The following is a 15,005-nucleotide window of genomic DNA, read 5'->3' as shown; positions in this document are numbered from 1 at the left end:
GCCGCCAGAGCCCGAGCCCGGGGCGGAGGGAAGGGCGGGGGGCGCGGGGTGACGCCGCTGCCGACACAAGGGGGCCGCGGCGCGGGCTCGGCGCGGGGCCTAGGGCGGCGGCGGGGAGCTCGGCAGGCGCGGCGGCAGCGGGAGGGGGCGGGCGGCGGCGCCTCCCTGGCGGCCCAGGCGGCCGCTCCCGGCCCTCGCCCCGGCACCTCCCTCGTCCCCTCCCTCGGCCCGCCCGTGTCCGCCCCGCGGATGGCGGCGGCTGCGGCCGCCCCGGCTCTTTATGCCTGCACCAAGTGCAATCAGCGGTACCCGTTCGAGGAGCTCTCCCAGGGACAGCAGCTCTGCAAGGTGCTGGGGCGGGCAGGCGGCAGGGCCGGGGTCCCGCAAGCGGGGGAGCCGGGAGGAGGGTGTCGGCCCCGGCGCGGGGCTCGGGGCAGGGCAGTAACGCGCTGTTCTATCCGCAGGAGTGCCGGATCGCCCACCCCATCGTGAAATGCACTTACTGCCGGTCCGAGTTCCAGCAGGAGAGGTACGGGAAGGGGCCCTGTGCGCGCCCGGCTCGGGTCCTGCCGCGGGCAGCGCCCGCAGGAGCGGCGGTTCCGCCTGGTGTGACCGGTAGTAACGGCGGAGATCACACCGGTGGCACCGCGGTGAGACAGCCCGCCCGCTCGAGCAGCGCGGCCGTAGAGGTGTTCGCTGGTGTCTCACTGCTCCCCGCAGCCCGTGTGTGAGCTGTGCGGTTACTGCATGGGGAAGAGTTTGGAGGAGCGTGTTTGTCGCTGGCTTCAACATTGTGCAATTTTATCTCTAGCAAAACTAACACGATATGCAAGAAGTGTGCCCAGAACGTGAAGCAGTTTGGGACGGTGAGTAGGCTCTTGGTTCCAAATGGCGGAATTAACTTCACTTTGTTTTCTTTAATTTAAGTTAAATAAAACGTTTTTGCAGTTAATTGTATTTTGTGTTGGAAATATCGAAAAAGAAGGATTACCTTTCAACAATGTGATTAAAATCACTGGCAGCTCTTGATTGCTTCCATGGCTTGTGATCTTAAGGTCCTTTCCGATCCTAACCATTCTGTGATTCATGTAAGGGTGGTGAGACAGTGGAATGGGTTGCCCAAGGAAGTCGTGAATGCTCCGTCCCTGGCGGTGTTCAAGGCCAGGTTGGACAGAGCCTTGGATGGCATGGTTTAGTGTGAGGTGTCCCTGCCCATGGCAGGAGGGTTGGAACTAGATGATCTTAAGGTCCTTTCCAACCTGAACTATTCCATGATGCTGTGATTCTATGATTATGTGTAGCTTTATAGTTAATAATGACTGCAGTGTACCTGTACATAGCAAAACCAGTGCTACTTTACTCTGTGCGTGTAAGTTTATTCTTTATTCTCACCAACGCACACTTGATGAAAAAAGGCCGTTAGCTGCCTCTATTTTTAATGAGTTGTCAATATGAAAATCTTAATAATACCACATACTTTATATTATGGAAGTCTTGAACATTTTAAATGCACATTAATCACGTTAAGCTATTTAGTAGAAAGGATTTTATGGGTATTAGCTATATTCACATTACTCTGCATTTCCTCATGTTGAATTTCAGCTGCAGTTATTATAAAACCACTAATTTTTCAATATACGAGCACACACATTGTATCAGAGCGCCCTGCAGGTACCACTTCAGAGAAGGCACCAAGATAATCTTGTTGTGAAACAAATGCACACAACTTCTGTAGGCTTGACATGAACCACATCAGATGAAATTCAGCTTATTTGGGAAATGTAACAGCTGTTGGGATGCTGTCAGGCACTTTGTGAATGTAAATGTAAACTGAACAAAGAACATAATTCAAAAGACGAAAATGTGGCAAAATGCAGCACAAGACTTGATCCAGCAGTGGGTTTTAGCAGTTCATCAAAAACCAGAACGGCATTGAGCATAATTAACCATTTCTAACTTGTGAAGACTGGCTGCAGTTTTATTTTCCTGCAGTGTATTAATCTAAGTGTATGATATGAAAGTTGGTAACCTGAGCTGGTGGTATCTGAAGTTGTTTAAGTGTGCTGCAGAACTGCCGGGATCATGGGACCAATCTTGGAGCAGTAGGGTTATCAAATCTGTGCATAGCGCAAGGAAGAGGGATGTTATCAGAAACATTCAGTCTGAAAAAAAGGTTACTCTTCTTTTAAAGGTTTTTAAGTAGTTTCTTTAGATACTGCCCTGGGTTCAGCAGTAGCAGTCATTTTTTCTCCTTCTTAGTAACTGGTGCAGCACTGTGTTTTTGACTTTAGGCTTGGGAGCAGCGCTGATAACACCGATGTTTTTAGTTACTGCTCAAATGTTTAGTCTGACCAAGGACTTTCTGAATCTCGTGCTCTGCCAGGGTGGAGGGGAAGCTGGGAGGAAGCAGAGACAGGACACCTGACCCAAACTAGCCAAAGAGGTATTCCATACCACAGCACGTCGTGCCCGCTATGTAAACTGGGTGCAGTTACCCAGAAGGGCTGGGTATCGGCAGGTGGTGAGCGCTTATATTCTTTCCCTTGTTATTTCCCTTATCATAATCATTATTGGTGGTAACAGCAGTGGTTTGTGTTATACCTTAGTTACTGGACTGTTCTTATCTCAACCTGTGGGAGTTACATTTGTTCTATTCTCCTCCCTGTCCCTCCACGACAGTAACTTAGCGAAACTGAGAAAATATCATCATATTAAAATAAAGAAGCAGGTGTAGAGGTGAGCAATCCCATTGTATGTGTGTTTCATTGGATACATACCTGGGTTTTCATGGAAAGCTCAGACTGATTTTGATCACTGAAGGAGTATCACTTTAGAGGAAAAGTTTAGTACTGAAGATAGAAATGGTAGTAAAAGGTTCTTTAAGATAGGATATATGAAGCCGTGGTAGTTCAGAAGCATCATTGTGTGATTTGACACATTGTGTTCACTGCAAAACTGTAAATGTGTATTAATTTCAGTTCCACTTTCCTGCTTTCCAGCCCAAGCCTTGTCAGTATTGCAATATTATTGCAGCATTTATCGGCACAAAATGTCAGCGTTGCACCAACTCGGAGAAGAAGTACGGCCCACCTCAGACATGTGAACAGTGCAAACAGCAGTGTGCTTTTGATCGAAAAGAGGAGGGAAGAAGGAAGGTAGGCTTTGTTCCATGGCTGTCAATGCTCAGGCTGACAACAGGCAACACTCCTCCTGCAGAAGAGAAAGATTAACTGGAATATATCATAAGTTCACTAATATTAAAGTTGCCATGCTTTGCAATATTTGAGTTAGGTTTCATAGCTTACTGAGCTAGCTAACTTTAAATTAAATCACTCAGCTTTAGAAATAAGGTTAAGCATATGCTGGCAGTTGTAGCTGGGCAAGGTCAAGCAGCTGAACAGTTGATAGTGCCTTTGGTACTGTTTTTTCATTTTCCCATTCGTTGGATCTTGTGTATGTCCATCACTTGAATCTGTCATTTTACCTCTTGTGATGTGCCTGCCTTGCTGTGAAGTACAGCACCAGAGAGGTAGACTGCTCTGAGCAGCCCTTTGTGTTCCCTCTTCTCAAATCGCTTTGGTGGGTGCCTCTTTTGCGTTCCAGAAGGTGCTGAGGAAATGACTTCAAAAGCCTCTTGCCTGAACCCAAGAATAATGCTGTTTTCACACAAGAGTTTACTTACTACAAGTAACACATTGGCTGGACATCTTGATTCTGCCTGGAATATGATGGGGTTGAGAGAGAGTACCTGGTGTCTAAATTAAAACTGATTTGCCCATATTGTCATTTCTGTGATACAGAGCAAGTCCAGCATTTGCTAAGACTGCTTTCTCCTGTAACTTTAAATGACAAAAAGAAATGGAATAAGATTCATTTTACTCAAAGGCAATGTGCTTATGTTAGAGATGTGGTAGTGCCAAAGTTTCATACCAAAGAGGTGTCTGGATTTTTCACAGAGAAAACAGATGAAGTGAAGCAAATATTTCTTGCATTTTTCTAGTGCAAGTATACTTAGAAAATAAAACCAAACAACCTGCTGTGAATTATTTCCCAAAAGGTTGATGGAAAGTTATTGTGCTGGCTCTGCACGCTGTCCTACAAGAGAGTGCTACAGAAGACAAAAGAACAGAGGAAGAGCCTGGGATCTTCACATTCCAACTCCTCATCCTCATCTCTTACTGAGAAAGACCAGCATCATTCAAAACACCATCACCATCACCACCACCATCATCGTCACAGCAGCAGTCATCACAAGTAAGTATTTCAGAAATTAAAGTAGCTCTTGCTAACCCTGTGTTTTGTTAGTACCGAAATCAAACCAAAGGCAATAAGAAGGGTTGTTAAAACATGGTATCAAAACATGGTATCAAAAGCAGTAGACTGTTTCATGGTCTGTTAAAATCCTCATGTAGTTTGGGTGAAGGGAGGTCAGCAAAATGCAGAAATTCTTGGTGATCATCAAACTGCTCAATGTTAAAATTGATAGCAAGTCTAGAAAAGTGACCCACAAAATGGCTACAGAAACAAGTTATTTGGGGATAAACTTGAATTTGAATTTAAGCAGTAACTGCTGTGTGGTAACTCCTACTTTACATGCCTTTACCATGGGTTAAAGGTGTGTATCAGCAGTGGGCACAGAACAGCTTCTTAGCTCAGAATCCCCACCCTAACTTGCTTCAGGCTGATTTGTTTATTTAGTGATAAATCCCAGAATAGATTTTGTTTTTATGCTAGTGCAACAGTAATCATGATTCTTATTTTCATGGGTGGGCTTATGGCAGTTTAGAACTCCTTGATTATTTTGTGTTGGATAGTAAATGCTATGGGTGCAGTGGCAATGACCCTGATCCCAGACACACAAATACGAAACTTCACTTTTCTAGTGCTTATAATTTTCCATCTTGACTGAAGCTTGCCTGACTAAGTGTAACTTAGATAGAAGCAAAATAAGCTGTAATGATACTGGGATTGAGGAGAAGAGAAATGCACATGATTTCACTAAAGGAGAAAAGTAAGATTTGGTTTTTTTAAGAGTTTGAGGAAGAAAATTATTCTTGTGATGCAGAGAGTTACTGTACCGTTCCTGTTCTTTCAAGTCTCTGCTGCAAATTGAGTTACAACAAGCTAAATCTAATTTACTGTAGTGATAGGACAAGGGGTAACGGGTTAAAACTTAAACAGGGGAAGTTAAGATTGGATATAAGGAGGAAATTCTTTCCTGTTAGGGTGGTGAGGCATTGGAATGGGTTGCCCAGGGAGGTTGTGAATGCAGTGTTCAAGACCAGGTTGGACGAGGCCTTGGGTGACATGATTTAGTGTGAGGTGTCCCTGCCCATGGCAGAGGGGTTTGAACTAGATGATCTTAAGGTCCTTTCCAACCCTAACTATTCTATGATTCTATAATTTAGTGCATGTGGCAGAGATATAGTAAGGATTTAATAAACAAGTTAGCTCTTTACTACAGAATAGAGCTTGTGTACTCAAAAGTTATAAAAGTAAACATCTTTCTCTACACAGTGTCCTTGGTTTGGCATCTTTCTTCTGTAGGCTGTGATGGGTCCATCCTTCTGGTCCAATAAATAGGACTCTTTTTTCCCGTGTCCATTTTGGTTATTGTTAAGACAATAGAGACAACAAGGTAGAAATACAGATTCACTATTTAATTGAGTGCAATCTTCTATATTCTACCATTCCTCAAGAATGGTGTCTGTTAGTTGCTTTTGAAATTATTGAAAGCAAAAACCTGAGAAGCAGTTATTTTCAGGGATCCAAAACTTCACTTTGCTCTTAAGGTACCACAGAAGCATCACTTCAGAAAATATTCATACGGCAGTATGAGAATCCCAGGAATGCTGCTTTACACCAGCTTGATGAGTGCAAGAGTAGCAATATAAAGCTCACAAAAATTGGGGAGTACCAGCAGAAAGGTTTACCCATCAGTCTTGAAGTCTGCCCCTTGTGTTTTACAACAGGGTAAACATTTAGCCAAGAAGTATTTTTATAGCATTGTGACAGTGATCAGGAATGTGACTGATAGTACAGCTGTCCAGCTGAAAATTCATAATGGGAGGATTTTACAGTGGACAGATAACCATTCACATAAACTTAGAAATAATGGCATGTTTGGTCAGTTACCAAGTATATTTCACGTGTTTCAGAATCAGCAGTCTGAGTCCAGAACAAGATCAGGGACTATGGAAACAGAGGTAAATATGATACTTATTCATTTCCTTTGAATTTATCTTGTGGCTTTAATATAAAGGACTTTTTTCTTTTTTTGCCTTGCATTTCTGGCTAATCTCTAGTACTCCAGCTAGGAGCATGAGTTAGTTATTTTACATGTACCAAATGGTGATATTAGAGAGTTATATAGTATGAGGCTTTAGGTTTACATTTTGTTTGATTTCAGCCATAAATCCTCTGCAGCTATTCAGAATGAAACTCCAAAGAAAAAACCCAAACTGGAATCCAAGCCATCAAATGGAGATAGGTAAAGTTATATTTTTGTAAAGCTGAGCCATTTCAACTGAATAGAGCACTGATTTGTGGCCAGTTGCTTCCTTTTTTTTTTACTTTGGTCTGAAGAATGAGGGAGGTGAAACTATTGTCCAGACAGACAGATTGCTGGGTGGCATCTGACTGCTGTCAGTCAAGTAAATGACTTTAATAGCAGAGAACTGGCAGTTTTTCTGCTTTCAGGCTGTTGGGGCAGAATTAAATAAAGCTTGTATATGAGACAACAGTTATCAACAGAACAGTATTCCCTGACATCAGTGTTTTGTCAACTAGATGCAGGGTTGAGCTGCTCCTTTAAGCTGACCTAGTATATAGAGACGTTTTGAACCTTTATTTATGAGACTGAATCTCTTTATTCTGTCTCTGGCCAAACAGTTGTAATAAAAGTGACTGCTTCGGTCAAAAGGTATTTGTCCCCCTCAAAGCTAATACTTAATTATATTTCTGCAGGTGTATGTAATGTGTGCCATTAGTAAGGTAATTTGCCAGTTGCATCCATTTCTGTCAGGTACATACTTTTTTTGCATTGGTCCTTAAGGATGTTTGTGGAATTATTAATTATCCAATTTGAAATTTAAAAAAATAGTGTTTTTTTTTCTCTTGATGTTGTAAGTAACTATTGCTTTTTATTTTTAGTAGCTCTATAAATCAGTCAGCAGACAGTGGAGGAACTGACAACTTTGTCCTCATAAGTCAGCTGAAAGAAGAAGTAATGTCACTTAAACGTCTTCTGCAGCAAAGAGATCAGACTATTTTAGAAAAAGATAAAAAGGTAAAAGTTGCACCTGCTTAGGAAGAACTTTATCTTTTTGTGTTCTCTTTTGTAGACTCCTAACAATGTCAAAATGGTGAGGTAAACCAGAAAGCAGATATGTTTTCCTATTTTAACTCATCAGATCTTACCATTTAAAGGACGAGTTTGGGACTTCTATATCATTAATGTATTTTAGCTCTAAGTCAAAAGGAATTCATCTTGCCTCTCTTCGGCCATTTAGAAGCTAGCCATCTGTTTCACTGTTACATTGTGTACCACAATGGATAAAATGCCAGACAGTGGTTTGTATGTTTTTGCATGTTCTAAACTGAGTCGCAGCAAAGATCCCAGATGCCTACAGAGGCTGATGGGCACACAAGATGAGGAGGATTAAGAGTATTAGCCCTTCTGAGTTTAGTATAATTTTTGTTTAAATTATAGCAGCCATAGCCATAACTAATGAGTTGGTTTCCAAATTTACATGTACAGTGTATGAAAATTAAGTGGTTTGATTTGAAAAGATTGGTAGCGTATGTGTAGTGTAGGTTACCAAGTCTTTGTGGGTGGTCAGAGACTAGAAGAAAAGCTTGGATTAGGTGCCTGGCAGTCAGCAAGTTAAGCAAAGTTGTCAAGCCCAAAGGGCTGCAGTGAAACTTATACCAGAATTCACCCTTCGGACAGCTTAATGGGTAACAAGAAAAGAGAAATAGCCACAAGACACGTTACTTTGCTTTGCCTTTATTAGAGCTTATTTCTCTGCCAGCTTGTTAACTAGAAGCTTTTAAGATACTCTGTAACGGTGGCTCTAGAATGTCTGTTCAGGATTGAGTAGATTAAGTAGTTTACTGTATTTTCAAGTAACATTTTGATTATAGATACATGATGGCCTGTCAGAACAGTAGTGGTTAAAAAGGGCTCATCGATCCTGAAAAGAAAATGCTTCCACTTTTAAACCATAGTTCAGTATCTTTATTCTTTCACTTCAGTGTGTTGCATAAAGGACATTGAACCCTTTTTCATGTGTATCAGTGTTCTAATATACCAGGCATTAGAAGTACTCACTATTCCAAGCCTTTAAGCAGTTAATGTGAAAGAGGTGAACAGTCTGTCATTGATTCTCTTCAGAGGACAGACATTAAGGCCCTACCCTCTCTCTTATAAAGACAGTAGAAGATCACGAGTCAGTAGGAAATTCTCTTATCTCTTTTTACATTTGATCTACTGGGCAAAGCTAACAAAAGGGTTAGGTGAGGAAATGTCACCTACTTCTGTGTAACCACTGCAGTAACTTGTTTTGTGCTGTTTGCATAGGGAGAGCATCTAATAATTTTAATATCCTCACTGCTAAAACTATTTATTCGACCTCAGAGTTCTTTGAACTTAAGAGACTCCTTCAGGCATGAATTACTGGCTTCCAAAGTGTCACTCACTTTCTTCAGCTGCTGCAGGGAGAGAAAAGCTGTGCACATCATACAATGTTTGCATAGCTGAAAAATTTACAACAAATGAATGCAGATTATTTTTTGACTCTGAGATAGTAGAAGGAATAAATGCCTGAGCCACGTCTGTGGGTGGTTCCTGCTAAAATCTTGTCCCAGGATTTCTATAGGGACAGCATTTGAACTGTTTGGAGTGCTCCGAAAGAGGGACCTCTGAAATACGTAACATATGGCAACAAAATTGGCTCTGTACTCCAGCTTTACAGACAATCCTCATTCATCATGCTTTGTTATGGGTCGAGATCTAAGCCATGTCATAGCAGTGCTTGTTATTTGCAGTCCTAGCCTTGTTTTCCTTTTGGGACAAGACGTTAGTGAGACACCAAGTCATTACCCTGGGGCCCTGAGACTTGATCATTAGGAAGGGACCACAGTTTGCTGCATGTTCACAGGTAATGTGTTGCTTGTCCAGCTGCATATTTTGCTATGGCACAATGCTACTACTAGTTTTTATTATATTTAGTTTGTGGTATGTGGTTTTGTACTGGATCCACTGGAATTTGCTACAGCTGCAAGTACATGCATTGAATAGCAGTCTGTGTACAGCGAGGTATATATCCTTGTATTGGGATTCCTGCGCTTTATTTATGACCATTTGACTGACAGTTCATTTGAATACCTTGTTTCACTGCGTGTGACTTGACACATACTAAGGTTGGTAATAGCAGTCTTGGTAGTCATTTTAGGAATGTATGCTCTCATTTGTTATAGTGGGCTTCTTTGCTGGCAAAGAGGCTTCAATATCAATAAAGCCAAATGGACCAGAGAGGTTCAAAATGAACCTGGGATGCTTTGAGGAACCAAGCTTTTTAAAGAAGTGGTTCTTAAAACTTCTGGGTCCTTACACAGCAAACTGTTAGTAGCTGCCTCAGCTGCACGTGTGTCCAGAAGAAACATTCACCTGCCTGGACGGAAGCATATATCACAATTTAGAAATGCCTGCCTTAATGTGTGTCATCTGGATCTCTGCCTGTCTCAGGAGAGACCCAGTAACTGCAGTACTACACCACAGGCTCAGAATTAAATCGTAAGTGAAGTCATTTTAATTACACATTTCTAATAACACAGTTTAATTCACTGTTGTGGATTGAGAGGCAGTGAAACTCTGTAATGTATACCTTGGTTTAGGACAAATCGTAGCGTAAGAGGACACAAAGGAATCCTTCCTGTTTTCTTTGTATGGCAGAATTTTCATCTGTTACCTTATCATATAACTGAAGATTGTGATGAGTATCTCACAGCTGAAAGAACAGCTAAGATTATAAATCATGTGTTTTGTATTTGATCTTTTGTTTTTGTTGAGGATTAACCTTCATTAATCCTGACCAAAACAAGTTACAGAAGTGCAGTTGTTTTCTTCATATAAAATAGACATACTTTTCAAGCTACTTCTCAAGTGCTGAGCTGTCAGTACTACAATAGTAAATAAATATTGTCCTTCATAAGACTCCTGAGGTTTCTGTAAAGATTACACAGAGTAATTGTGTATGGTAACAGTCCAAGGAATCTTCATAGAATTTGTGTTCTCAGTTGACAGAACTGAAGGCAGACTTCCAGTACCAGGAGTCTAACTTGAGGACAAAGATGAACAGCATGGAGAAAGCTCACAAGGAAACTGTGGAACAGTTGCAGGTGAGTAATTGCTTGTCAGTACTTGAGAAAACTCAGGTGGAATTATGCATTGAGGATACTCACCCACAGCACTGAAACAATACCAAGTTCTCAAATGGTCATTGCCACATTTACCTTCGCATGCATTATACAGCAGTTCTGCAGTCAACAGGCAATCTCCATGCAGATTAAACTCACTGTAAGAATTGCTTTCTAACTTTAAGGTAGAGGCTTACCTCACATGCTGTCTCAAAGGTTATGTTATTTTTTGTGTCTGTTCTCTGATACTTAATCCGTTCTCAGTGGGCTATTGATCTAATTGAAAGGCTCAGTATTAACATGACTGACAGTTAAATGTCTCTTGTTAAAGCAAAATTTATTGGGAAGAAAGCCTGAATTAGTTGTCTTATAAATCACAGACTAAGTGTTCAGTGCAATACCTCAGATGCTAAATTTTGCAGTACAGGAAATGAGGTTACCTTTTGTGCTGAAGGTGAAATACACATATCAAAAAGCATATACAAGTCTTTCAGAAGTGATTGTTACCTTCACTGAATATTCTCACATGCACATTTTGGGTATTTGTTTCATAAATGCAATCGGAAATTAGTGCATGAAACAACCTGAGCTGTTTCAGTAATTCATAACACTTCTTCTATCTGCATTGCAGGCCAAAAACAGAGAACTGCTCAAACAGGTCGCAGCATTGTCAAAGGGTAAAAAGTTTGATAAAAGCGGGAGTATACTGACGTCTCCGTGAGGAACCGGTCGTTCGTGGGGTTTGCTACTCAATGTACATTTGAGTAATTCTGTGAAGCCCTTAAAATCCTGTGTAGTGGAAAGAACTATTTTTGCACACCTGATGAGTTGGCATGTTTCCTACCTGTTTTTATAATTAATATGCAGCTTTTTTTAGTTACTGTTCAGATGAAATCCTTCAACTGGCTTGAAGAATGTTTTTATTTTTTTGATATTGGAAACTTTTTGCCAGCAATAGTATGAAACGATTGCGTAGAGAGCCCAGCTGTGCTCTCTCTAAAAGGACAACATGCAATAACAAGCTAGGTGTACTTTTTACAAAGCAGCAACTTTGAAACTCCACCGATGTCAGCCAAAAGTTTCTGAATCTGTGGTGAGGCTGAACACTGGTTTCTGGCAACTGTTCTTTGACTTTGTATCAAAACACAGATTTAGGATGGAAATCATGGTGCTCTCAAGTGAAACTAAAAGAAAAAGGCATATATGTAAGTGTAAATACAACTGTAACGGTTATATTCTTAGTTATAACAAGTAATTAGTGTTTTACATTCTCGTGATTGGGATTTACTGAAAGATTATCTATTGTACAGTAACAGAGGCAGTGTGGTTTTTGTAAGATTTACTGTAGATTTTTCTTGCAAGTGCCTTTCTCCAACTGTTTATTTATAGGAATGTTGGTATTTTGTACATAAGGTTTTTAAGTTTTAAAATCATGTTTAATAAATGTTTTATGTAAATATAAATGTGTGTACAGAGAAATCCAAAACAAAGATCAAAGTGGCTAGTGCAGTGCTTGAAGCAGTGATAAGAGCTAGCTAATTGATGGACAGTGAGTATTGGCTTTAGATAACCTTTGTAGCTTGTGTCTGTGAGGTGTAGAATTTTGTTAGTGCTGCTCATGCCAAACACTTCCTGAACAAAATCAGACTGGTTTTTGCCACACTGGAGTTTAGTGAATTGTTATTATTTTCCCATTTGGCACAGCACTCATTTTAATTCCATGTACTCCCAGTGTTACATACTTAATCAGTGATACACACCCAGAATTTTAATTGATTCCCATTGTTCGATTCAGTGTACTTAGTTGTAACTCATGGTGATTCTTCGTAATGAATTGCAAGATTCTCATCCCCCCAGTAAAGATACATGATGAGAAAAAAGTAGCCAAAACTAATGGCCTTGAAGCTAAGGGAGTGAATGTGGTGTCAAAGGGTGGGTTGTTTTAATGTTGTGGGTAGATTTTGATTCTAAATTACATCAGTTTAAGTTTAGCTCTGCTCCTAAGGGACATTAGTCATATTCAGAAATTTCTATTAAACATACTTTAATATACCCCAAGGTCTCTGTTCAGGAAGGCGATTTACGGATCAGCATTAAGTGAAGTAGACATCCGTAATTAAAGGTTTAGTTCAGCTCTGGGTACTGACTGGTAACAGGGTAACTGCTGACATTTCAGTAAGCTGAATTGTGTAGAATAAGCTTTTAATTGAAGAACTAAAATCTAGTGTTCCTTGACTGTCCACCCATGTACAGAACTATGAACACTTTTCAGTAGTTCAGACAAGTACCAGCAGTGACAGACTCCTGAATGATTTGAGAAGACTCTTGTTTTATATGGTATACGTGTACTTTTATACCCTAAAATCGACTTTGTATGTTTATAAATGCTCTTCTTTAAACTTGCTGAAATCCTCTTTGCAGATGACATTTGTTTTTTTTTTAATATACAAACTTATGACTTTAATTCAGAATTGGTATTTGATAATTTTTTCCTGGTTGAATGGCAACCCATCTTTGGTGAAACTGGTTTTGAAAACCAGAAATGCTTAGCAAATGGAAATGTTTGAATTATGATCACTTGCTATCTGCTCAAGCTGCACAAAGGGTATTTTAAAGGAACAAACCGAAGTTCTATATTAGAAGCAATTGACTTTATAAATCCCAGTCAGAAAAAAATTTAGGGGCTTTTCTTCCATAATCTCATTTTTAACATGAATTTTTAAAAGCTGTAAACTTGCCAACTGCATCCCACTCCTGAAAATAGTGTCCTGGAGCTGTAGGTTACTGACATGATAAACTGATGTTCTTTAAACGTGGATCTGCGAGGAGATTGTTGTACTGTATTGTGCTTTTTTGCCTGTTTCCAGATGTTGATTAGCATTGACCAATAATGGCCATTTTGGCTCAAGTTATTTATGTATTTTAAGCCTGTGAATATTGCAGCCCCCTTTTAGATAGGGTGTCTAAATACACGTTCTGCAGTGAAGCTTTTCAGCTGTCCACATGTATAGACTATTGAAATACTGTACTGGCACACATCTGACCATTGACATTTTGTACCTTTTCTAAATCCAATGTTTCACAATAAAATCTTGTCAAAACATTACTCTGTCCTTTTAAAATTATTCAGAAATTCATATTTCATGTTAATCCTTCACGCTGTGTCACACACCGAACACCTATGGGCAAAAAAGGGTCAGGATTTATTACTTGCATTTAGTATTTAGATTTCTGGGAGGATTAAACACCATGGGCTGTTTACAAATTGTAACAAATTAGAGCTTCAGATTAATTTCTCTCAAGAAAATAGGTTGGTTTTCTACGGTTGTAATACATAGAAATATTTTCTTGTAGAGAAGAAAAATCCCTTAAGGTTAATGAATTCTAATGACATTTAATAAAGCCTTCATAGGCTTTTTATATTCTGATTTAACATCAGCACTTGTGTTTAAAAGTAGTACCTGAATTTCAGTCTTTGTTCGCCATAAGGTTGTTCTTCCTCTACATCCAGTGTGCACAAGTTGGGTGATTCTGAGATTCAAAGTACTGTTGACAACTTCTGCGTCCATTCACTTTGTGTTGGGAAGAGTTAGGTGCCTGCACCAACATGCTGATGGCTGTTGGTCACAGCATACCTCTGTGTGTTCTGAAATGACAACCCTTCAAGGTAAAATGTAGCATTGCTTAAGGGAGGGTGACTTTTTGTTTTAATGATCCTGGAGTCCAAACCTGAGAAAGGAACAGAATAAACAGACTGATTAAATCAAAATATAAAGATGTACAATGTAAAATCCATCTTAGAGGCAGTTGTGCTGTTTAGGCCTAGAAAAATAGGTAAAACTATAAGAAGAGTACTGTATACGATTGCCACAGCTGGGTAATGGTGCAAGTTCCAACATATAACTTGAACTTTCTGTCTGTCCTGACACATTAAATTGTCCTTGAAGATGTGTCACTCACCAGCACATGAATGTTTTTCCTTGCTTTGACCCAAACAGAAAACAAGTTTGGATTGGCGTGTTTACCTTGAAGAACGTTCATTACTGTACGCTGGCACTGTGCTCACTGACCTGTGTGCTCCTGGCAATTCCTCTTCAGTATTTCTCCTCTTGGGTAAAAGCAGTTTGCATTTTGACTGAAGGGGGTTTAAGTACCACGGACACGTGTGCTAAAAGAGGCAGGTGCAAGAAGAGATTTGTTTGTAGAACGCAGATTTTCCTTCTGCTGAGGCTTCCTGGGTCTTGGCGTACTTGGGTAAGTCCATTTATTTTTAACTGTCAACTGGAAAACAGGCATTCCAGCTTGTGAGGAAGGTTAAGGCTGAAGAGAAACCTGCATCATCTTTGCATACAAAGGGCAGACTTACAGGCAAAAGCAGCAGGCTGCTTTTATAGTGGCTGGTTTTAATTGCGGAAGGCTTGCGGACAAACAAAAATAAATTGGACCAACAAATAGGTCAGAGTTGTTTTGAACCACATCTTACTGCAGGTTGCATCAAAGGAATGTGCTATTAGGTAATTTGCATCCAAAGTCAACTATTTAACTCTAGTTGTACCCCGCTCCCTTTTTTGGGTAACTTACAGCAA

The 15,005-nt window shown here is 40.3% G+C and overlaps 1 protein-coding gene across 7 annotated transcripts; it reads left to right on the top strand.

The window, feature by feature from the left end:
* The first annotated feature begins 58 nt into the window (after nucleotides 1–58).
* FAM76B (family with sequence similarity 76 member B) lies at nucleotides 59–13,522 on the top strand. 7 transcript variants are annotated; one of them, XM_062639364.1, is made up of 10 exons: nucleotides 59–348; nucleotides 465–529; nucleotides 812–866; nucleotides 3,000–3,155; nucleotides 4,058–4,254; nucleotides 6,159–6,206; nucleotides 6,410–6,490; nucleotides 7,156–7,288; nucleotides 10,300–10,401; nucleotides 11,051–13,522. In XM_062639364.1, exons 1-10 carry the CDS (start codon nucleotides 250–252, stop codon nucleotides 11,138–11,140), a joined length of 1,026 nt encoding a protein of 341 aa, XP_062495348.1. In that variant the 5' UTR covers nucleotides 59–249; the 3' UTR covers nucleotides 11,141–13,522. The 7 variants fall into 7 exon arrangements, with proteins under 7 accessions (XP_062495348.1, XP_062495350.1, XP_062495349.1 ...); XM_062639363.1 differs by having other exon boundaries at nucleotides 137–348; nucleotides 7,153–7,288; XM_062639366.1 differs by lacking the exon at nucleotides 6,159–6,206.
* Nucleotides 13,523–15,005: the final 1,483 nt, after the last annotated feature.

This window comes from Pezoporus occidentalis, unplaced genomic scaffold (genome assembly GCF_034315485.1).
Source record: "Pezoporus occidentalis ecotype Australia unplaced genomic scaffold, CSIRO_AGI_Poc_V1 ctg6, whole genome shotgun sequence".
Classification (NCBI taxonomy): domain Eukaryota; kingdom Metazoa; phylum Chordata; class Aves; order Psittaciformes; family Psittacidae; genus Pezoporus; species Pezoporus occidentalis.
This window is presented reverse-complemented; position numbering and strand designations above follow the sequence as displayed.